Genomic DNA, 17,860 nt, shown 5'->3' with positions numbered 1-17,860 from the left:
ATTCGAAAAAAGTGAAATACAAATAATTTGTCATTTAGTTATTTTATGCAAATGAGGATCAATTTTATAGGAAAATTCTATTGATGAATACAATGGCCGAGCTTATATATCAATATTAAAAGCACGTATAGTTTCAGTGCTTCCTCACCTATGCCTCCAGCGTGGTTTATGTTGCAATGCCTTAAATCATTTATAGTTCAAAGGTGCATCAAGATATATTTAGTAAATTAGACCATTAGATGAGTTGATTTATGACAAGTAACAATTCTGCCGTTACAGCTTGAAACAAGAACAATTTGCTTATACCATTGTGCTTCACCTTTAAGAACCATCTACACACATATTGCATATAAAATTCCCTATTAAATCGATCAATGAGACAAATTGACAAAAGAAAGATATCTTTTTTTTTTTTTTTTGGGTAAGGAAAGAAAGATATCTTTAAGTTCTAAGTTATGCAAAAAATATTACTATATGACCTTAGAAATGCTAGATCTTTCCAAGGGCCCTTATTGAACCTTAGCAACACCTCTGTCTAGCACAAGTGTAGCTATCACAGAGAAATTCTGGTGATTCACTGAAATGCCAGATATTTTCAAGAGACCTTATCGGACTTTAAATTCTAAGTCAAATGCAAAAATGTCACTGTATGACTTTAGAAATGCTAGATCTTTCCAAGGGCCCTTATCGGACCTTAGTCAACACCTCTGTCCAGCACAAGTGCAGTTACCACCGAGAAATTTTGATAATTTACTGAAGAAATTTTTTTCCAAAATTTCGAAAAGTTGAAAAAAATTATGTGTTAATTTGGGGGTGGACATTTACATGCTGTGAAACTTTCTGAAATGTTCAAAATACTGCAAACAACAGGATTTGACAAAAGAAAAATGTTGAAAATGAAAATCAGTCCAAACATATTCTTAACCTAACAACAAATTTCATCAGAAGCCGTTTTATGAAACATCTAGATAATTTCCGATAGGAAAGAGAAATCATTAAGATCAGCGTTAATATCGCGAAAAACATTAAAATGATATATTCATGATAAGTTTATCTAAAATTAATTTTTTGATTACCAAAAACTCCAAACCGATATACATGTGACAAATTTATCACAAATTAACTTTTTAGTATCGAAAATCATAAAATTAGTATACTTGTGACTAATTTACCCTTGATTAATTTCTGTTAATTTGAGTTAATACTACGAAAATCCCTAAACTGGTACACGTTGACAAACAGAGGGTGAAAGCCATAAATTAACTCTCGTGTGTCATCCAACTCACTAATTTGACCGCAAAATGTAATAGAAATTGATAGATAATAAAATTGTCGCAGGGCGTATCAATTTAAAACTTTTGATGATCGATAAATTAATTTATGTTAAATTTCTTAATGTATGAATTTATAATTTTTCGTCATATTAATTATTAATATAATTACGTATGGAGATCCGTCGATGTCATATATTTCTGAAATTTCATCAATGGATAAAGATAATTGGCGCTGCTCTGCCATCTCTCTCTCTCTCTCTCTCTCTCTGGACTTGTCGGGATCCTTTCACCGTCAATCGCTTTGGCCTCACTGTATATCGCTTTTTCTCTCTCTCTCTTTTGCGAATCCCCTCGTCATGAATTTCGCTTGAGAAATTACGCAACCCAATATTGTCGCGGAAGATTTTCCGTTTCCAGATCGATCCGCCTCTCTCCAATCGCACGAATCCGCCAAGGTGTTCTTTTTCTTTTTTTTTTCTTCTCTCTGTGTTCGATTCGGTTTCGTCGCTTGAGAATCGACTCTGCTTCTTCCGATTCCATTGTCTTGCGGGTTTTTGCTGTAGGGTTTTACTTTTGGCCGAAGGCGGGTTGGCTCTCTTTGTGTATTGAGCTTGTTTGGATCGGTATGTTCAGTGGTCTGTGCACGCGTACTTTTTGTCCTGCGTCGTGTTGTTGTTGTTGCTGTGTTTGAGTGTCGCCGTCGAGATTGAGATTCTGGTAGGGATTAGGTTGCTGGGTGCTGTTTGTGCAGAGTTCGTCCAAGTATGTGGCTTGTGAGTGATGTGGGCACTTAGCTGTATCTCGAGCATGTGGAAGGGTATTGACAGATAGTTGTTCCTACTGTCTTGCTGTTCGTGTTGTTAGTGTATTACAGTGATAGGACGGAGGAAACAAAATTTTGAGTTGGGTTTTAGTTTGTCGAAAATAGAGTAATTCCATTGCTTCCGCATTTGCATTTCTGGAGAGTGGACAAATTGGTTCTATAGGGTTATGTGAACGCCATGTTGCACTCCCCTCCTCCTTATACGGGTGATAAGTGTGGTTGGCGTTCTTTTTTATGTTTGTTGCTTTCTTTTGTGGTTTTGGGTCACAAGGGCAGTTGAGCTCCTGGGTATGGATCAGTGTATATGGTTTCATGTGCACGAGTGGAAAATTGTTGTAGCTCATGTTTCCTTACAGTATCAATTGCACCGCCATTTGGTGCCTCATAGAGCTGGTGAATGTGCTTTTCAGTCCTTTCAATTTATTTTTCTGGGGTTCATATGTTCTTTGCCCTCGTCCCCTTGGTTTTTTCATTGTGCACTCTGTATCATATGGCTAACTGTGTAGAAATGTCCACATGGCTTTATTCAATGTAGCTTTCTCTGTTTGTTTTCGGTGATCTAATGTCAATTTGCTTGTCAGTGGGTTCATTGTTGGGATAAACATGTCCCACTACCAAGGGGACGATGGTGAGTATGTGGCAGACGACTACGAAGCAGAAGATGTTGATGTTGATGAAGATTTTCATGGCAGCGAATTGGCCGACCCAGAATCTGATGTTGATGAATTAGACTTTTCGGTTAGTAATCCGTTTTGTTATCCTTGCCATTGTATTTAAGGCTCAGATCATTTTAATTTGTGTTTCAAGCATTTTGAAAAGTTTTTCACTTCGGCCATTACATAGCAGTAACTCATTTTTGCCCTCTCTCTCTCTCCCCACTTTTATTCGTGGGGTATTTCTCGTGTGCAGAATAATAGATTTACCGATACTACTGCTGATCAAGCAAGAAGAGGAAGAGATATTCAGGGAATTCCTTGGGAAAGGCTTAGCATCACAAGGGAGAAGTACCGGCAGACTAGGCTAGAACAATATAAGAATTATGAAAATGTTCCTCAGTCTGGAGAGAAATCAGGGAAGGTAAAACCAGTTTATTTTGCAATCTTTTCCTCTCTTTTTAACGCCCATCTTTATCAATTGGTAATAAAAGGGATTGAAAGTGTTTTTGCTGGATTGATGTGAGTCTAAATTCATTTGATGTGTGTGTCTACTTAATAGGATCGCACAGTTACGGAGAAAGGTAACTCATTTTATGAGTTTAGACGGAACTCAAGATCTGTCAAATCTACCATTCTTCATTTCCAGGTTAGTGGAGGGTGGTTTTGCATCCTATAGCTGTTGGTTGTCTACATCGGGTTCTGAGTTTGAATTGATATCTGCACGTTGAAATAAATTGGTCATTTCAGCGCATGGTATTACAATCAATAGTGGTATTTTTTTTATTGAGTGGGCAAGTTTAAAGCTTTTGCAGTCGTGCGATGTGTAGGACTGATCATATCTTCATCTCTTTTTGGTCATTGTAGTTGAGGAACTTGGTTTGGGCGACATCAAAGCACGATGTGTACTTGATGTCAAATTATTCTGTCGTTCATTGGTCTTCATTGACGGGCAAGAAGTCTGAAGTTCTTAATCTCGCAGGACATGTGGCACCTAATGAGGTGGGTACTTTTCAATTATCACTCTATCGAGGTTTATGATTATTGTGAGCTGCTGATTAACGAGATAAATATTGTTCTCAGAAACATCCTGGAAGCTTATTGGAAGGATTTACGCAGACTCAAGTTAGTACTCTGGCAGTAAAGGATAGATTTCTAGTTGCAGGCGGGTTTCAGGGAGAGCTCATATGTAAGGTAAATTCTGTAACGGTGGATTTAGATTGGGTAAAAAATTCTCTCCATGTTTAAATGATTCCATATGAAAAATATTAAGATCGGGGGTTCTTCACGAAATATTCAATTATTCGGCTTAAACATTTGATTTGGTAAGTTTCCTTCATGGATGCTCTCAAATATGACTTATAGCTGTGACTTTTAGATATATTGTCTTTAATGGGATAATCAAAGGAATTACCTTGGCTGCAACTATATTAAATAAAAAAGTGCTGTGAGTTAAACATTGGTATATCTGTCGGTAAGATATTATCACTTATCCTGTTGGTGTGCAGTTTCTAGATCGGCCTGGAATTAGCTTCTGTTCCAGGACAACTTATGATGATAATGCCATCACAAATGCGGTGGAGATATATGTCAGTCCCAGGTCCAATGTTGCTACCTCGATGATATTTCCCTCTTCAAATTAGTTCCGTTCAATATGATGCTAATTCCTCTTGTTTAATTTTCAGTGGTGGAATTCACTTTATAGCATCGAACAATGACTGTGGAGTCAGAGACTTTGATATGGAAAATTTTGAGCTGTCCAAACATTTCCGTTTCCCTTGGCCTGTGAATGTAAGGATCTTGCGTTTTCAGTCTTTGGTGATTTGAGAGATGGTTTCAGTTTGATGATGTTTGTTGGTCTCTTATTCCGAGAGTCGGTATCTGTGTGTGCTTACTTATTTGGTTGCAGCATACTTCTTTGAGTCCGGATGGGAAGCTTCTTGTCATAGTTGGCGATGATCCTGATGGTATTTTGGTTGACGCAAAAACTGGAAAAGTAATATCCTCTTCCACATCTTGTCGGCTTAGTTCGTTCGATCACATATCTTTGATTAGTCTTTATACTTACCAGAGTACTCGTTCTTTGCAGACAATTATGCCATTGTGCGGGCATTTGGATTTCTCCTTTGCTTCAGAGTGGCACCCAGATGGTGTCACTTTTGCTACGGGAAACCAGGACAAAACTTGTAGGATTTGGGACATACGGAACTTATCCAAGTCAATTGCTGTTTTGAAAGGCAACCTCGGAGCCATTAGGTCTATCCGCTATACATCAGATGGCCGGTATATGGCGATGGCAGAACCTGCAGATTTTGTCCATGTCTACGATACAAAAACGGGGTACGAGAAAGAGCAGGAGATCGACTTTTTTGGCGAGATATCCGGCCTGTCGTTCAGTCCCGACACTGAATCGCTCTTCATCGGAGTGTGGGACCGAACGTATGGTAGCCTCCTTGAGTATGGCCGGCGACGGAACTTCTCGTACCTCGACTCCATCATCTGAGTAGAATGGGAGGGCACTGTTAATAATTTTCTTTTGGCTGTGCAGCTTTTTGGATGATAATGTGTGAGCACGTGGACAGAGCATGGTGCACAAGGGAGTTCCACTTTGTGAGGGTGAAATATTGTACATAAGTCATTAGAATTGTGATGTCTTCTACTTTAGTTGGCACAGAAATTTTCATGCTCATAACAGGCTCTCCCCTATGCGGAAGATCTCTTCCAAATGGCTTAACCACCTTTGTCATGGCTTGCATATATTATCTATATAGAGCACATTCTAAAGAGTTATTAAAAAATTCACCTCTTCTAATGACTCATTAGACTCTTAGCTTGCGTTTGGCAATGATTCTTTTCCAAAAAAATCAATTCTAATTAGAATTAATTTTTTTCTAATTTTGTTTCTTGGACGAGTTTTAGAGAATTAGAACACGTTTAATTACTGCACAAGTTTTGTATTTTTGGGAACAATTTCTCTTCTTAATTTTTTTCATTAGTCAAATAATTACGTCTTGTCAATATAAAGTTAACCTATATGAATTAGTCTATTTATTTCATGGAGCGCGAAGATATGTAAGATCTTTAAGAAAAAACATAAGCTTAATATGCAATTTGCACTTAAATTGTTGTCACGAATTGACATGAAACTAAAGGTGTCAAACGGGTATGTCGGATCAAGTTTGGATTGGTCGAATATGATGCGAGGGGAGACACATTCGTGAAAGGCGAGAAATCGTGCCATGGGGGATCGACCAACTATGAATAAACCTTACTTAAAGTTAAGAGTAGGAACATCAATTCACTAACTCTTATATCTTTTTACAGGTTCACTAAAATAAAGCTATGAAAAATTTCAATAGAATTTTCTATTTTTAATTATTTTGAATCTTCATATTGACTCATTTAACCCGCTTTAACTCATTTTTATGCAGTACAAATCTAATAGCCCATACTTGACCTAACCCATACCCGATCTAGCTCGTATTACTTAAACATTTCTATGCTAAATCAAATTATGAAATATTTACTTTTTATAATTTGTTAAGAAAAATCATATTGATAAAATACTTTCATGCAATACAGCGAATTTTTTTAATATTTTAAAAGAAATTATCGTTAAATGTTTTTAAAAAAGTATTTTTATTTTTATTTTTATTTTTATTTTCCTTCTTCTCCGACTGACAACGACGGGAACAAAGTGAGATGGTCTTTTTTTTTTCAAAAGTGATTCCGGAACAAAAACTACATTTTTTTATTTTTGTTTTTGCTCCAAATATATTCCCGAAAACAGAATTAGATAATTTGAGAATCAAAATCATTTACGTCACCAAAAAAGTTTCTCATCTTTTTCTGTTTCGAGAAATAGAATTAGAGAATGAAAATCGTTACCAAACATGCCCTTAATAACTAGAATGTTAAATGTAGAAATTTGCTCCATTTTGCACAAAAATGCTTCACCTAAGTGCCAGTTAACATGTATGCGCTATTCGCTGTGAAGCACTTATCATGAGCTCTCATTTGTCTTTAACTATAATTAATATCATTAGACCAATCAATTTCTCATAAAATGTACATTTATGTTAAAGGGCGTTTTCTTGCATATATAAGAAAGGGAACGTGTATAACCGGCTACGTCCTCCTTTCTTCTCTTGGTGGCATTTCCCTTGGCTTCCATCACAGAAGATGTCAGCAATGGCATTCCTTCAGTCAATGGAATCAATAGCTACACTGATCCCTCTATGAAAGTTGTTTTCTAATTGATAGAGCTCGTGATTTGCTCATTCATAGCATAGAGGTAGATCCTTTCCCAAGCACGATGATCGAATGTTATCTCTTTCCACTCTTGCTACATTCTTGACTACTTCCCTGTTGTGTGGTTGCGTGTCCTAATAAAAAAGAACTCGTCTCATAGGACCCGTTTCCTTGGCTGACACAGATACCGGCCTATAGACACTAAGATATAATAGGGAGGGCTAGCCATTCGGTCCCTAATCTCTCTATGTTTGAGTGGACTATAGGAGATAGGTTCACCCGATTATAAATCATCTTATTAAAAGAAAATAAGAAAGTTGACCTCAAGTTGACAAGACAATGATTGATTTCTTTCGTAACCTCGGCGTCTTTATTTTACTTCAACTTCAATCGGATCGGTCTTCAAAGAAGGATCAAATCTTCCAATCGCTTATGTTAGAGCTAGTTCCTCCGCCAAAGGGTTAGATCATTCACCTATTGGGACAGTAGCTTCACTCCTGGAAAAGTAGAAATGAAATGCTGCTTTGTTTACAAGAAAGAGATTCAAATCTCCAATGTGAAACCTAAACAAAACCCAGTCGGCTTAGGCAAGTCGCTTGATACGGCTTTTATCCTAGTCCTACTAGCCCAAGCTAGTAGTCGGATGAGTATGCCCGATATGTCTTTCCAAAAGCATAGCTGACTTCTTGAAGTCAAGGTGGGTCATGGATACACTCTCTACTCCAATCTCTCCTCAAGAGAGAGGATTAGTTATGCTTGATGGCTGAAGGAAAGACTTCCTTTCTCTCCCAACATCTCCTCTTCGCTTTGGTTGAGCTGTTTCGCTTCATTGCCGTCTAAAGGACTTTAAAGGAAGAGCATGCCCTGCCTTTTATTTCCCTTTCGGTACGCGAATGAGTCTTTCTATTCCATTAAATGAAGGAATCTCTCGGGAAAAGTACACTAGAAGTGCCATAACTTGTGTACGGCGTTCACTTAAGTGCCATAACTTTCAAAAATCGTTCACTTGAGTGCTACATTGGAGCAAAATCGTTCACTTGAGTGCTATAGTAACTTTTCCGGCGTGCCACGTCATCTTTCCGGCGTCTACAGTAACTTTTTCGACGTCTACAAGAACTTTCCGGCTACCACGTCAATATGGCACTCAAGTGCACGATTTTTAAAAGTTATGGCACTTAAGTGAACGTTTTGAAAGTTATGGCACTCAAGTGAACGCCGTACAAAAGTTATGGCACTTCTAGTGTACTTTTCCCGAATCTCTCTAACAAGGGCAACGGCTTGGAAAGAAAAATCTCAACTCTTTTCTTGTCACAAAGAAATCCGTTCCGGAAGCGGAAGGTCGGGTTGTCGTTGCCTAAATAAGATATCTTGTCCCAGGCTACTCTCTTCTCTTCTTCGTAGTGTACGCTCTGTTCCTAAAAAGATCAAGTGAGCCCAAAGACTGAATCAATGTGACTTACATTTTTCTTTGAATTGGATTTGTCGCGTTCTCATTGGATTACTACTATTCCGGGCTTCCCCCCTTCAGCATGGCTTCCTAGAAGAAAGGTGCGAGTTCTCGTTGCCATTTGAACCCCCTTTGCCCATGTCTACCATTTCATTAAGACAATTCGGTAGCTAGGTCACAATACCCAACCATCACATCAAGATCATAAAATGATGTATAAGAGAGAGTGGAACCAACGGCTTATGAGCTCACGGTTTGAGAGTGGTTGTAGCCTACCTAAGCTTAGCTTTATTCAGTTTAATACATTGTGTGCATGATTCTCGTTATTGGACTTTGCTTTTGGGTTTGCTCCTCTCATGAGTGCCTACACTCCTGCACTTATCGATATAGTGGCTTGACGCTCCTTTGACTTTGGTCTAACTGGGGAGAGAACTCCACTCATTACCGATCCTCTCTCGTTCTTTGCGTGAAGACCGGATGTGCTCTTAGCTGCCTTTCAAGCTGTCAAATCGTTCTCAATTTTCATTGATTTGGTAGGGCTCTTCATCTATCAATTGAAGGTTAGAGTGTTAGCGATCCGCCCTAGGAATTAATCAAGGTTGATACTTTAATATTAGTTGTGGATTAAGTTGTGTCGAAAAATGACCTTCACTATACTTAGGTTGTCATAATGTGTTACGAGAGATCGCTTATAACTTGTGGGCCTAAAAAATTTTAAGCACACTTGCTAATATTTAGTGAACTTACAAGGTCGCACACAAAAAGTGAACCGAGTTCATATTTTCTTTGCGCCTTGATCTACTTAAGAAGTAAATTTTAATTTATTCTCCTATTCTAAATACCTACGCAATCGTGCATGTTATGAGATAACGATTGAACGCACGATTGGAGATAGGTGGTTTAGCGGGCCCGAATCGCCCAACCCCACTTCTTTATTAAGTGTAAATATTGAGGCTATATATATAGACAAGGGAAAACCCTAGAGATTCTATTGGAATAAAAAGAGTCTTATTCCGAAGGAGAATATAAAAAGGGAAACACAAAGAATGGTTCTCTGTTCTTAAATCTTTGAGATAGTTTCGAAGATCAAAGGCAATCTAGCAAGAGAAGCTCCAAGATCCGTAAGCTAGCACTTGGATCGTTGGAGACTTCGGTTCGTGCGTGTGGATACCGATAGAGGCGCAACACTTGGGGCGCTAATCCGTTTACAACTATCGTCAATTTATCTTCGATCCGCAAAAGGTACGTCTTGAACTCCTATTGATTTCAATATACGCATGGATCCTATCTAGAGTTTCGGTTTAGAATTATATTCCGCAGCGTTTTTGACAATCTCGAAACCCCTTCATAGAGTTGGCTTCATTGCTTGGTTTTGGAAGACGGGAGAGGTCTCGGTTCGGGTTCAACCTCAAGTGAGTCATCAACATTGAGAAACAGACAAACTAAACAAGTGAGACTTTCTTTCTCGCCTCTTTCTCTTTGTTGCCTAAGTCCAAACTTCAAAGTTAAAGCCTTTGTTGTTTCACCCATTCATTGCCATCAACCGGCTATTTGAGCTCATCAATCAAGATGGTAGGGAACTTAGATGATTCATCTTAGTATGTCGGGAATGTCGTTGCTCATTTACCAAAGACGAGATTGCACAACTTCAATGCACAAGCTGCCCATTAAAGGTAGCGGACATCAACTCTGATGGATTAAGTCATAACATCTAAACATCGACCCCCACTTTTTTGTTGAACTTAACACATTGGTCTTTCCAATCGGGACATAGACAAACCACGGGTGAATCTAGTAGTTGTTCCAAAGGTCAAGTGAAGTCACAACATGGTCTAATTCCACTTCTTTCCATTTCTAACCATTCTACCCGAATGAGAGACTTTACCTTTACTTAGGGAGGGACTATGGTACCACCCTCTTCTCTGCTTGTCGATGGATGCCCCATCCCGACTATGGTCTCACAAACGTGCACTTCCCTTATGTTATGCATCCAGTTTCTTTTCTAATGTGAATAGGTTATACAGAAGGATGGGTCGGTTATTTACTCTTATGCGCCTTCCTTATTCATACCTTTTGGTATGTATTGCCCCCTAACCGTAGATCATATCCACCGGACAAGAAACTCAATTCCGCAGTTCTGCTATGTTGTCGGACTTATCCACCAAGGGATTCGTGGAATTTTTAAGGATTGCGCTGGGGGAAATCTACGAAAGTGAGGCCGGTAGAGAGACTCCTTTCCCGCTGCTAAGGGAGAGCAAGAAACGAAATCAAATGATTTTGATTGTGTAAGAGAAAATAACTTCTTTTTATCATTTATGCACGCGCAACAGGTGGATTGATGTCCAATGTAAATTGTTTTATGGACATTTGTTGATTAAGCACGGACTTGGTTGGACATTGAAGATGTTTGATGAAATGATCCGTCCATCAGGTTAACGGGGTCTTAAATTAGCTCCAATCTTATCTATGGAGAAGAACTCGGTAAGCTTCTGAAGAAATAACGAGTTCTTTTTAATGATCATGTCTAAAGTCTTCCCGCATGATTAAGAAGACAATATCCAACGGAGACAATGTAAGAACCAGACCCCAATGCTAATCGGAAAGCCGCAGTTACTTTGGGCCGGGCGGTGTCATCAAGTTGAGTTAAATTGAGCTGATACAATGCCAATGGCATATTTGATGCTCGAAACCCAATTCAAACTTGGATCGGATTTTTGTTTTTTTTTTGGGTCAAGCTTGAGTCTTTTCGATCATCGTCAATATATGAAGAAACCGGCGTCGTAGCTCAAGGTCTAATGGAAAGTTTGAATAATGTAGGTATATCTAGTGACTCTTCGAAGATTTCTGCTCGGAATAATAAAATCCCGACTAAACTCAAAAAGTCCATTCAACAGAGTATGAGTGAGCTCGAACTGTATGTGATAAAATATAATTAAGTAGCTCGTCCTCGAGCTTTAGGCAGACCCAAAAGTACTATGGCATTAGCGTAACTCAGTTTCACTCCGGAACTTTAGGCAGACCCAAAAAAAATTGCCTAACCTTAGAGGTGCTAAGATGTATATACTTTCTCTAACTCCTTAAATTCGATCTAACTTTCTTTTATTTTTTTCCCTTTGTTAATTTCATGTAACTGATACAGTTGGGTTGCGTCTTTTATCCCCCGTTGATAAACAGTTGCTGGGGCTTAGATAGACGCCACGTGGAACAGGAAGATCTCTCTCATCCGAAAAGGACCAATCAGATTCATCCACCTCACCTCCCAAAATCTCTCTCTCCCTCTCCCCTCCGCCTTTTATTATGATTTATCCCTATCCCCTTCCCCTCCATTCCCTCCACACAACCTCCCACCCGCTCACCAACGTTTCTCCGACGATGGCCGCCGCATCCTCCGCCGCCTTCTGTCCCTACGCCGGCGCCCCCTCGAGGTGCCACAACGGCGGCCTCTCTCCCGCCAACGTCTCCTTCCAAGGCCTCAGGCCCCTCGCCAAAAAGGCCGCCAGGGCCGCCTCCTCCTCGGCCGCCGCCGGGGCAGCAAGGCGATCGGGGGCGATAAGGGCGGAGCTGAGCGCGCCGGTGGTGATAAGCCTGAGCACGGGGCTGTCGCTGTTCCTGGGTCGGTTCGTGTTCTTCAACTTCCAGAGGGAGAACGTGGCGAAGCAGGGGCTGCCGGAGCAGAACGGGAAGACCCACTTCGAGGCCGGCGACGTGAGGGCCCAGGAGTACGTGAGCCTCCTCAAGTCCAACGACCCCGTCGGGTTCAACATCGTCGACGTCCTAGCGTGGGGCTCCATCGGCCACATCGTCGCCTACTACATCCTCGCCACCACCAGCAACGGCTACGACCCCAAGTTCTTCGGTTAATGACCCGCTGCTCCGTCGTGATTTTGTCGGTCCCTCCCTCAAGTCAAGAACCCGTATCTGTATAGCTTCTCTTATCTTCGATTAGGCTGCTTTCATGTCCAACTCCTCTTCTGTTGAATCCTCTGTGCGAACCATGAAGATCCGCCATTTTTTTTTTCTGCGATTCAGTTCTCTATGTTAAAGGTCCAGAAATGATTCCATGAGTTTGGTGCCGGTCTGCTTTATCTACGAACTTGTATTGAAGTTTCGTCTTAGTAGGTCGTTTCATTTTCATCATTTTTTTTCAACCACAATCTGATTCCATTTGTTTTGCAAAAAATAAGTAATTTAACATTTATTTTTAAAAAAATAATCACTTATATTATCTGAAAAGATAAATGAATAAAAAATATTTTTATCATTTAAGCAAATATTTAAACACAAATTATCATCAATAATAAAAATAATTCTTATTGACTCTGAAAAATATTTTTGAAATCACTTATTTTTTTTACATAATAAACGGAGCTTTATTGATAATTGACATCTCTGATGGCACAGTTAACATTGTCAAAAGCATGACTATTGACAAATTAAATGATTCAAAACGGCATATCATCAAAATAAAAGTTCTTATTCAAAAAACAAAATAATCACGGTGCTAAATCTCCGACAGGCTTTGCATTATATTACAATAAATTTCTCCATCCGCGGAAAGACTTACATATGCATCCTAAATTTTTGTTGTTTATACTTACCTTTTACGTGCCGTTTTCGCTAGTGTATATTAAGTGACATGAGTAACCTATCTTTCCGATTGAAAACGATACTTTCCCGCTAAAATAATTGCAGGGCGATACTTCCTCATGGAAATTTTGAAGGCGTGCGTGAATAGGACGGGACGACGGGAGAAATCGAGAATAGTCAAAGCTGAGACTTCGTAATAATTCATCTGATTTCGGGTCAAAGGTTGGTTTAGGAATCCCAGTTAATGAATTAAACTAAATTTCAGCTTTGAGTTTGATTTTCATTTGGAGCAAAGAAAGGGAAAGCCCGTAAAAGAACTTAGTTGCCCAATTGACTAATACACTCAGTATTATATACAACGACACATTATGTTGAAAAATGTAATTGTAGTGATAATAAAGCCTTGTGTTTTTCCGTGTTCCAGAATAAAAATTATAAAAAAAAAAAGCTCAACTAGACTTTTACGAGGCTATAATTCCCGTAATAAAGTCTCTTGTTCGCACCACATTCATGAGGAGATTGCTAAAATCATGTATGCAAATGAGCACTAAGTGCATCGAACATGGTGTCGCCATCCAATCAAGTAAAGTCCTTATTTTGTGGATCGAATTGGGGGGCTTAGGTTTTTTGAAGGCACGTAAAATCAATTTTGGAAGATGATCCATACCAAAACTACACGGTTCGTTTGTTATGTAGGCTAATCAATCTCTGGTTCAAAATTTCGAAATTGCTAATCATATTGACTTCATCCATATTCGATTTGCGCATAATTTTTCGGAGTGAAGTTGAGTCCGACTCTACTTAGCTCCATCTAGGTAGCTCTCAAATATGTGAAACCCTCCTTGAATTAAAAAAAAAAAAAAAACCCCTATCATTACGTGTTCCTATTGCTTTCTTCTTAGTCGCACGCTTTACCAACGGACATTAAAAAATCATAAAGTCTTTACGGGTTGGTGTCAAGAGATGGGTCCAATTTAATCCAACTAGTAATTAAGGGTGCGTTTGTTCACAAAATGAAAAATATTTTCATTGTCCGCGAAAATAGTTAGGTATGAATTATGCCAGTAATGAAAATATTTTTTGTCTGATTTTTAAGAAAATATTTTTTAAATTATTCATTTTTTAAAAAAAAAATACATGGGGCCTAAACGGAGACAAAGGCTTGGAACATTCTCCCTTCGTATGACTTTTCAACTTGGTAAGAAAGGTTTGGACCAAAAAAAAAAAAAAAACTTGGTGAGCAAGGCATGAAGTAAGTCGAATCTGAAATTGAGGGGTAAATACGGATGTTAGCTAAGAAGCTGAAGTTTCAAAGTGTCAAAGTGGAAACCGCGTGGAACAAAAAGTGTAATTAGAGGGCTATTACTTAGAATCATGGGCAATTTCTGTCCTCCTCCTTTTGGTATTTTTTTTTTCTTTCTGTTGGTAATTGATATCTTGATTGCCTTTAAATTAGGAAACCATCCATGTGGAATCGTGGATTACCATAGTTATCTTATGCTAATTGTGAATCCCACACCATCAGATGGATTCTTTGTTTTGTTTTTTCTTTTCTGATGGTTTAATATCACGAAAAATATCAAACTAAGTACACATGTGATGAATTTAACTAAAAATAATTTTTGATTATAAAACATCTAAGTTGGTACACTTGTGACAAGTTTACTCAAAACTAATTTTTTTGACCATCAAAAATTCAAAATCAGTGTACTTGTGATGAATTTATCCTCCGTTAGTTACCATTAAATTTGGTTTATAGCACCAAGAGCCCCAAACAAATACACTTATGGCAAACGAAGGGTAAAAATCTCAAACCGATACACCCGTCAACTTCACGTGTCATATAATTCAGCAATTAGACTGTAAAATGTAAAGGAAACTAACTGTAAATTTATCAAAAGTGTATTAAATTGGGATTTTTTGTGGTCAAAAAATTAATTTGGGTAAAATTTGCGATGAGTGTAGCAATTGGAGGATTTTCATGATATTAACCGATTTTTAATGAAGAGCCTAGCTAATTTATCAGGGTGGTCACCATAAAAGGAAAAATCTAAAAATTCAAGTGGTAGTGCGGAGAGTTTTTCAAGTTTAAATAAATTTCTAAAGAATAATTTGAGGGAAGTGGGATGTACCCAACAAGATAAATGTAATCTAGATGGCAATCTTTCATTAATCTCCCCAAAAACAAAATACTTTTTTTTTTAATTAGTGAACAAAATCGTCAAAGAGAAGATAATTGCCTTGCGAGCCACAACTCCTTTGTCGATTTGATATTTCTCTTTTTTGGATTGTTGTCACTTTTTCTCTTTTGTTTTTGGAAGTGGATGGTCAAAGTAAAAAGGGTAGGGGGGAAGAGTCTTACTTATGGGAAGAGGAGATTCTGAAAGAGGGGTGAAAGTGAAACGGAAAGAGAGGGAGAGGCCAAAGTGGGAAAGATAGAACGTGACCGTCAATTTCATTTTCCATTCGTCCACAGCAGTTTTAAAGATCAAATCACGCGAAGAAGAGGAGAAACTTTTCAACACTGCGACTCTTTAGCTCTCTCCTCCTTCTCCTCCTTCTCTCCTTCTTCTTCTTCTTCTTCTTCATCATCACCATCGCTCTCGTCTTTGCTTCTTCTCCTCCTTCTCCTCCTCCTGAGCTTCTCATGTGGGTTTCTTTCCCTTAGCGCGATCGCCTGCTTCGAAATCTCTCTCTTGATCGCCTTTTCCGGATTTGATCGGGGATTTGTGTAAATGTGAGCTGATTTGCCGTTTGGTTTTCAGCAGTATCTTCTTCTGGGGTCATCTTGGAGGGCCAACGCATTCAAAAGGGTATGTTCCTTACCAGCTAAGCGACCTCTTCTTGATCTTCATAATCTCTTTCTTATTCTCTCTCTCTCTCTCTCTCTCTCTCTCTCGTGGACTGATCGATTTAAGGATGTTCTTCTTATCTGGGTGACCTAGTTTTCTGTACCTTTTATTAAGTATATTCTCCGACCAGTCAATTTTCTTGTGTGCTGCAATATCTCACAGAGAGAGAGAGAGAGAGAGAGAGAGAGAGAGAGAGAGAGAGAGAATAAACACTGAAGCTTCAGTTTTTCTATATATAGCTGGTCTCTTTGCTCCTCAATCCTCTTGTTTCTTTTTTTCTCTCAAGTCTCCAATGGAGGAAGATCTTCACCAAGAGACTAAGCTGATGGCTAGCAGCCGCCGCGTGTTCTACATCAAGCTGAACATCCAAAAAGCTCAGTGCAGCAGCGACAAGGACGACAGCAGCGGCTATGAGGAAGAAGAGGAGGATGCTGAGTATCCGCCGGCAGCGGCAACTGAGTCGACTTCAAAGGTATGCATGTTTTGCAGGAAAGGGTTTAGCTCAGGAAAAGCCTTGGGCGGTCACATGAGAATTCACGTTCAGTCCACTAAACAGCCTCTGCGCAAGAAGATTCACAGACAGAAGCTCAAGAGAAGCGGTAGCAACAACAACAGCCGGGGGAGCTCGGCCAAGATGGCGGGAGGCCAGGAGGATCTTCCGACTTGTGTGATTTGCCACAAGAGTTTCCCTTCGATGAAGTCGTTGTACGGGCACATGAGATCGCATCCCGAGAGGAAATGGAGGGGAGTGCAGCCTCCTCCAGCCACCACGGCCAAACAAAGCTCGTCATCCACTGTCTCGAATTCCGTGGTCGTTCGGAAGGCGGACGATGATCAGACTGGTTATGATGATGAGGCTAAGGAGAGGAGCTCAAGTGTTGTTGATCTATCGAAGTCCGTCCCTGGATGGGGGGTCACCGCTAAGAGAGGCAAGAAAGCTGGTACACCCTCTGTCACTGGCTCGGCCTCGGGCTCCGGATCGGGATCGTGGTCCGGTTCAGGCTCGGGCGACGGTGTGGGTTTTGACGCACAGGCGCAAGAAGCTCTTGTGATGCTTGCTAATGGGAATCCACCGAGTAAAGTCTCGCCATTGATCAGGCCCAGAATTGAGGCAACAACTGACGACAAGGAGATGGAGAACTACAAAGCGAACTGCTTCATAGGTTCTTATTCTGTTTTTGAAGCTAGAAACTGCAGTGAAACAGCAGAATACAAAGACCTGGAGGCCTTTTCAGAAACTGGATTAAAACGTAAAGAGCCTGTAAATATGATGATGAACTGTGTTGAAGAAAAACAGGTGCAGTGTTCCTACTATGAACTCGTCCGCAAGTTGAAGAAGAGGAAAAGGATCAAGAGGTTGAGAGACTTGGAAGAAGTACATGCTGATTACGACGTCCAAAAAAGGATCATGGATCCTGTGACACCTTCTAGGTTCAAGTGCAGTATTTGCAACAAGTCCTTTTCAAGCCACCAAGCCTTGGGTGGTCACAAGTCCAACCACAACAAGCCCACCAAGAACAGTCGAACTATCGCAAGCGATAACGGATCCGTGTGGGCGGAGTTCTCGGCAGTGCGCGGGAGTTACAAGCTTAATGCAGACTTGAGTACCCCATCTAGCCAAGCGGCTAATTCGCCCGGCGCCGCCAGCGAGACGAGCGGCAAAGTCCTGGGTTTCGACCTCAACGAGCTCCCACCAATGGAGGATGATAAGGAAGGGGTTGCTGGTCTTGGTGCTGATTCTGGGCCTTGTGGTGTCTGAACCATGTAGGGGAGCTGGTTTTTGTACATTCCCTCTGACAAATTCGGTTTAGCAAGAATCCACTGTTAAAAAGCTCAGAACTTTGATGTTCCTAGGAAGTGTAGGAAAAAAAAAAAAAGTCCTTCAGGTCATCGGTGGAAACTCAACTTTCGAGCTTTTTCTGATAGTTTTTAGTTTTTTTTTTTTTGGGGGGGTCCTTTTCTTCTTGGTGATG

General features: G+C 39.9%; 3 protein-coding genes across 5 annotated transcripts; all 3 read left to right on the top strand.

Moving 5' to 3' along the window:
- Positions 1-1,524: 1,524 nt before the first annotated feature.
- Positions 1,525-5,404, top strand: LOC115737047 (uncharacterized WD repeat-containing protein C2A9.03-like). Of its 2 annotated transcripts, none has more exons than XM_030669002.2 (10): positions 1,525-1,729; positions 2,682-2,835; positions 3,007-3,174; positions 3,313-3,399; positions 3,618-3,752; positions 3,834-3,944; positions 4,259-4,350; positions 4,436-4,541; positions 4,660-4,746; positions 4,840-5,404. In XM_030669002.2, the coding sequence occupies exons 2-10, from the start codon at positions 2,701-2,703 to the stop codon at positions 5,251-5,253; spliced, it is 1,335 nt and encodes a 444-aa protein (XP_030524862.1). In that variant the 5' UTR covers positions 1,525-1,729; positions 2,682-2,700; the 3' UTR covers positions 5,254-5,404. The 2 variants fall into 2 exon arrangements, with proteins under 2 accessions (XP_030524862.1, XP_030524866.1); XM_030669006.2 differs by having other exon boundaries at positions 2,679-2,835.
- Positions 5,405-11,740: 6,336 nt separating this feature from the next.
- LOC115737096 (photosystem I reaction center subunit V, chloroplastic) lies at positions 11,741-12,560 on the top strand. The gene has a single exon (XM_030669075.2). It carries the CDS (start codon positions 11,746-11,748, stop codon positions 12,307-12,309), a length of 564 nt encoding a protein of 187 aa, XP_030524935.2. The 5' UTR covers positions 11,741-11,745; the 3' UTR covers positions 12,310-12,560.
- Positions 12,561-15,566: 3,006 nt separating this feature from the next.
- On the top strand, positions 15,567-17,744 carry LOC115737039. Of its 2 annotated transcripts, XM_048274804.1 has the most exons (3): positions 15,649-15,684; positions 15,801-15,848; positions 16,174-17,744. In XM_048274804.1, the coding sequence occupies exon 3, from the start codon at positions 16,180-16,182 to the stop codon at positions 17,644-17,646; it is 1,467 nt and encodes a 488-aa protein (XP_048130761.1). In that variant the 5' UTR covers positions 15,649-15,684; positions 15,801-15,848; positions 16,174-16,179; the 3' UTR covers positions 17,647-17,744. The 2 variants fall into 2 exon arrangements, with proteins under 2 accessions (XP_030524853.1, XP_048130761.1); XM_030668993.2 differs by having other exon boundaries at positions 15,567-15,848.
- Positions 17,745-17,860: the final 116 nt, after the last annotated feature.

This window comes from Rhodamnia argentea, chromosome 2, assembly GCF_020921035.1.
Source record: "Rhodamnia argentea isolate NSW1041297 chromosome 2, ASM2092103v1, whole genome shotgun sequence".
NCBI lineage: Eukaryota > Viridiplantae > Streptophyta > Magnoliopsida > Myrtales > Myrtaceae > Rhodamnia > Rhodamnia argentea.
Note: the sequence above shows the minus strand (reverse complement) of the source record. Positions and strands in the feature narration are given on the sequence as shown.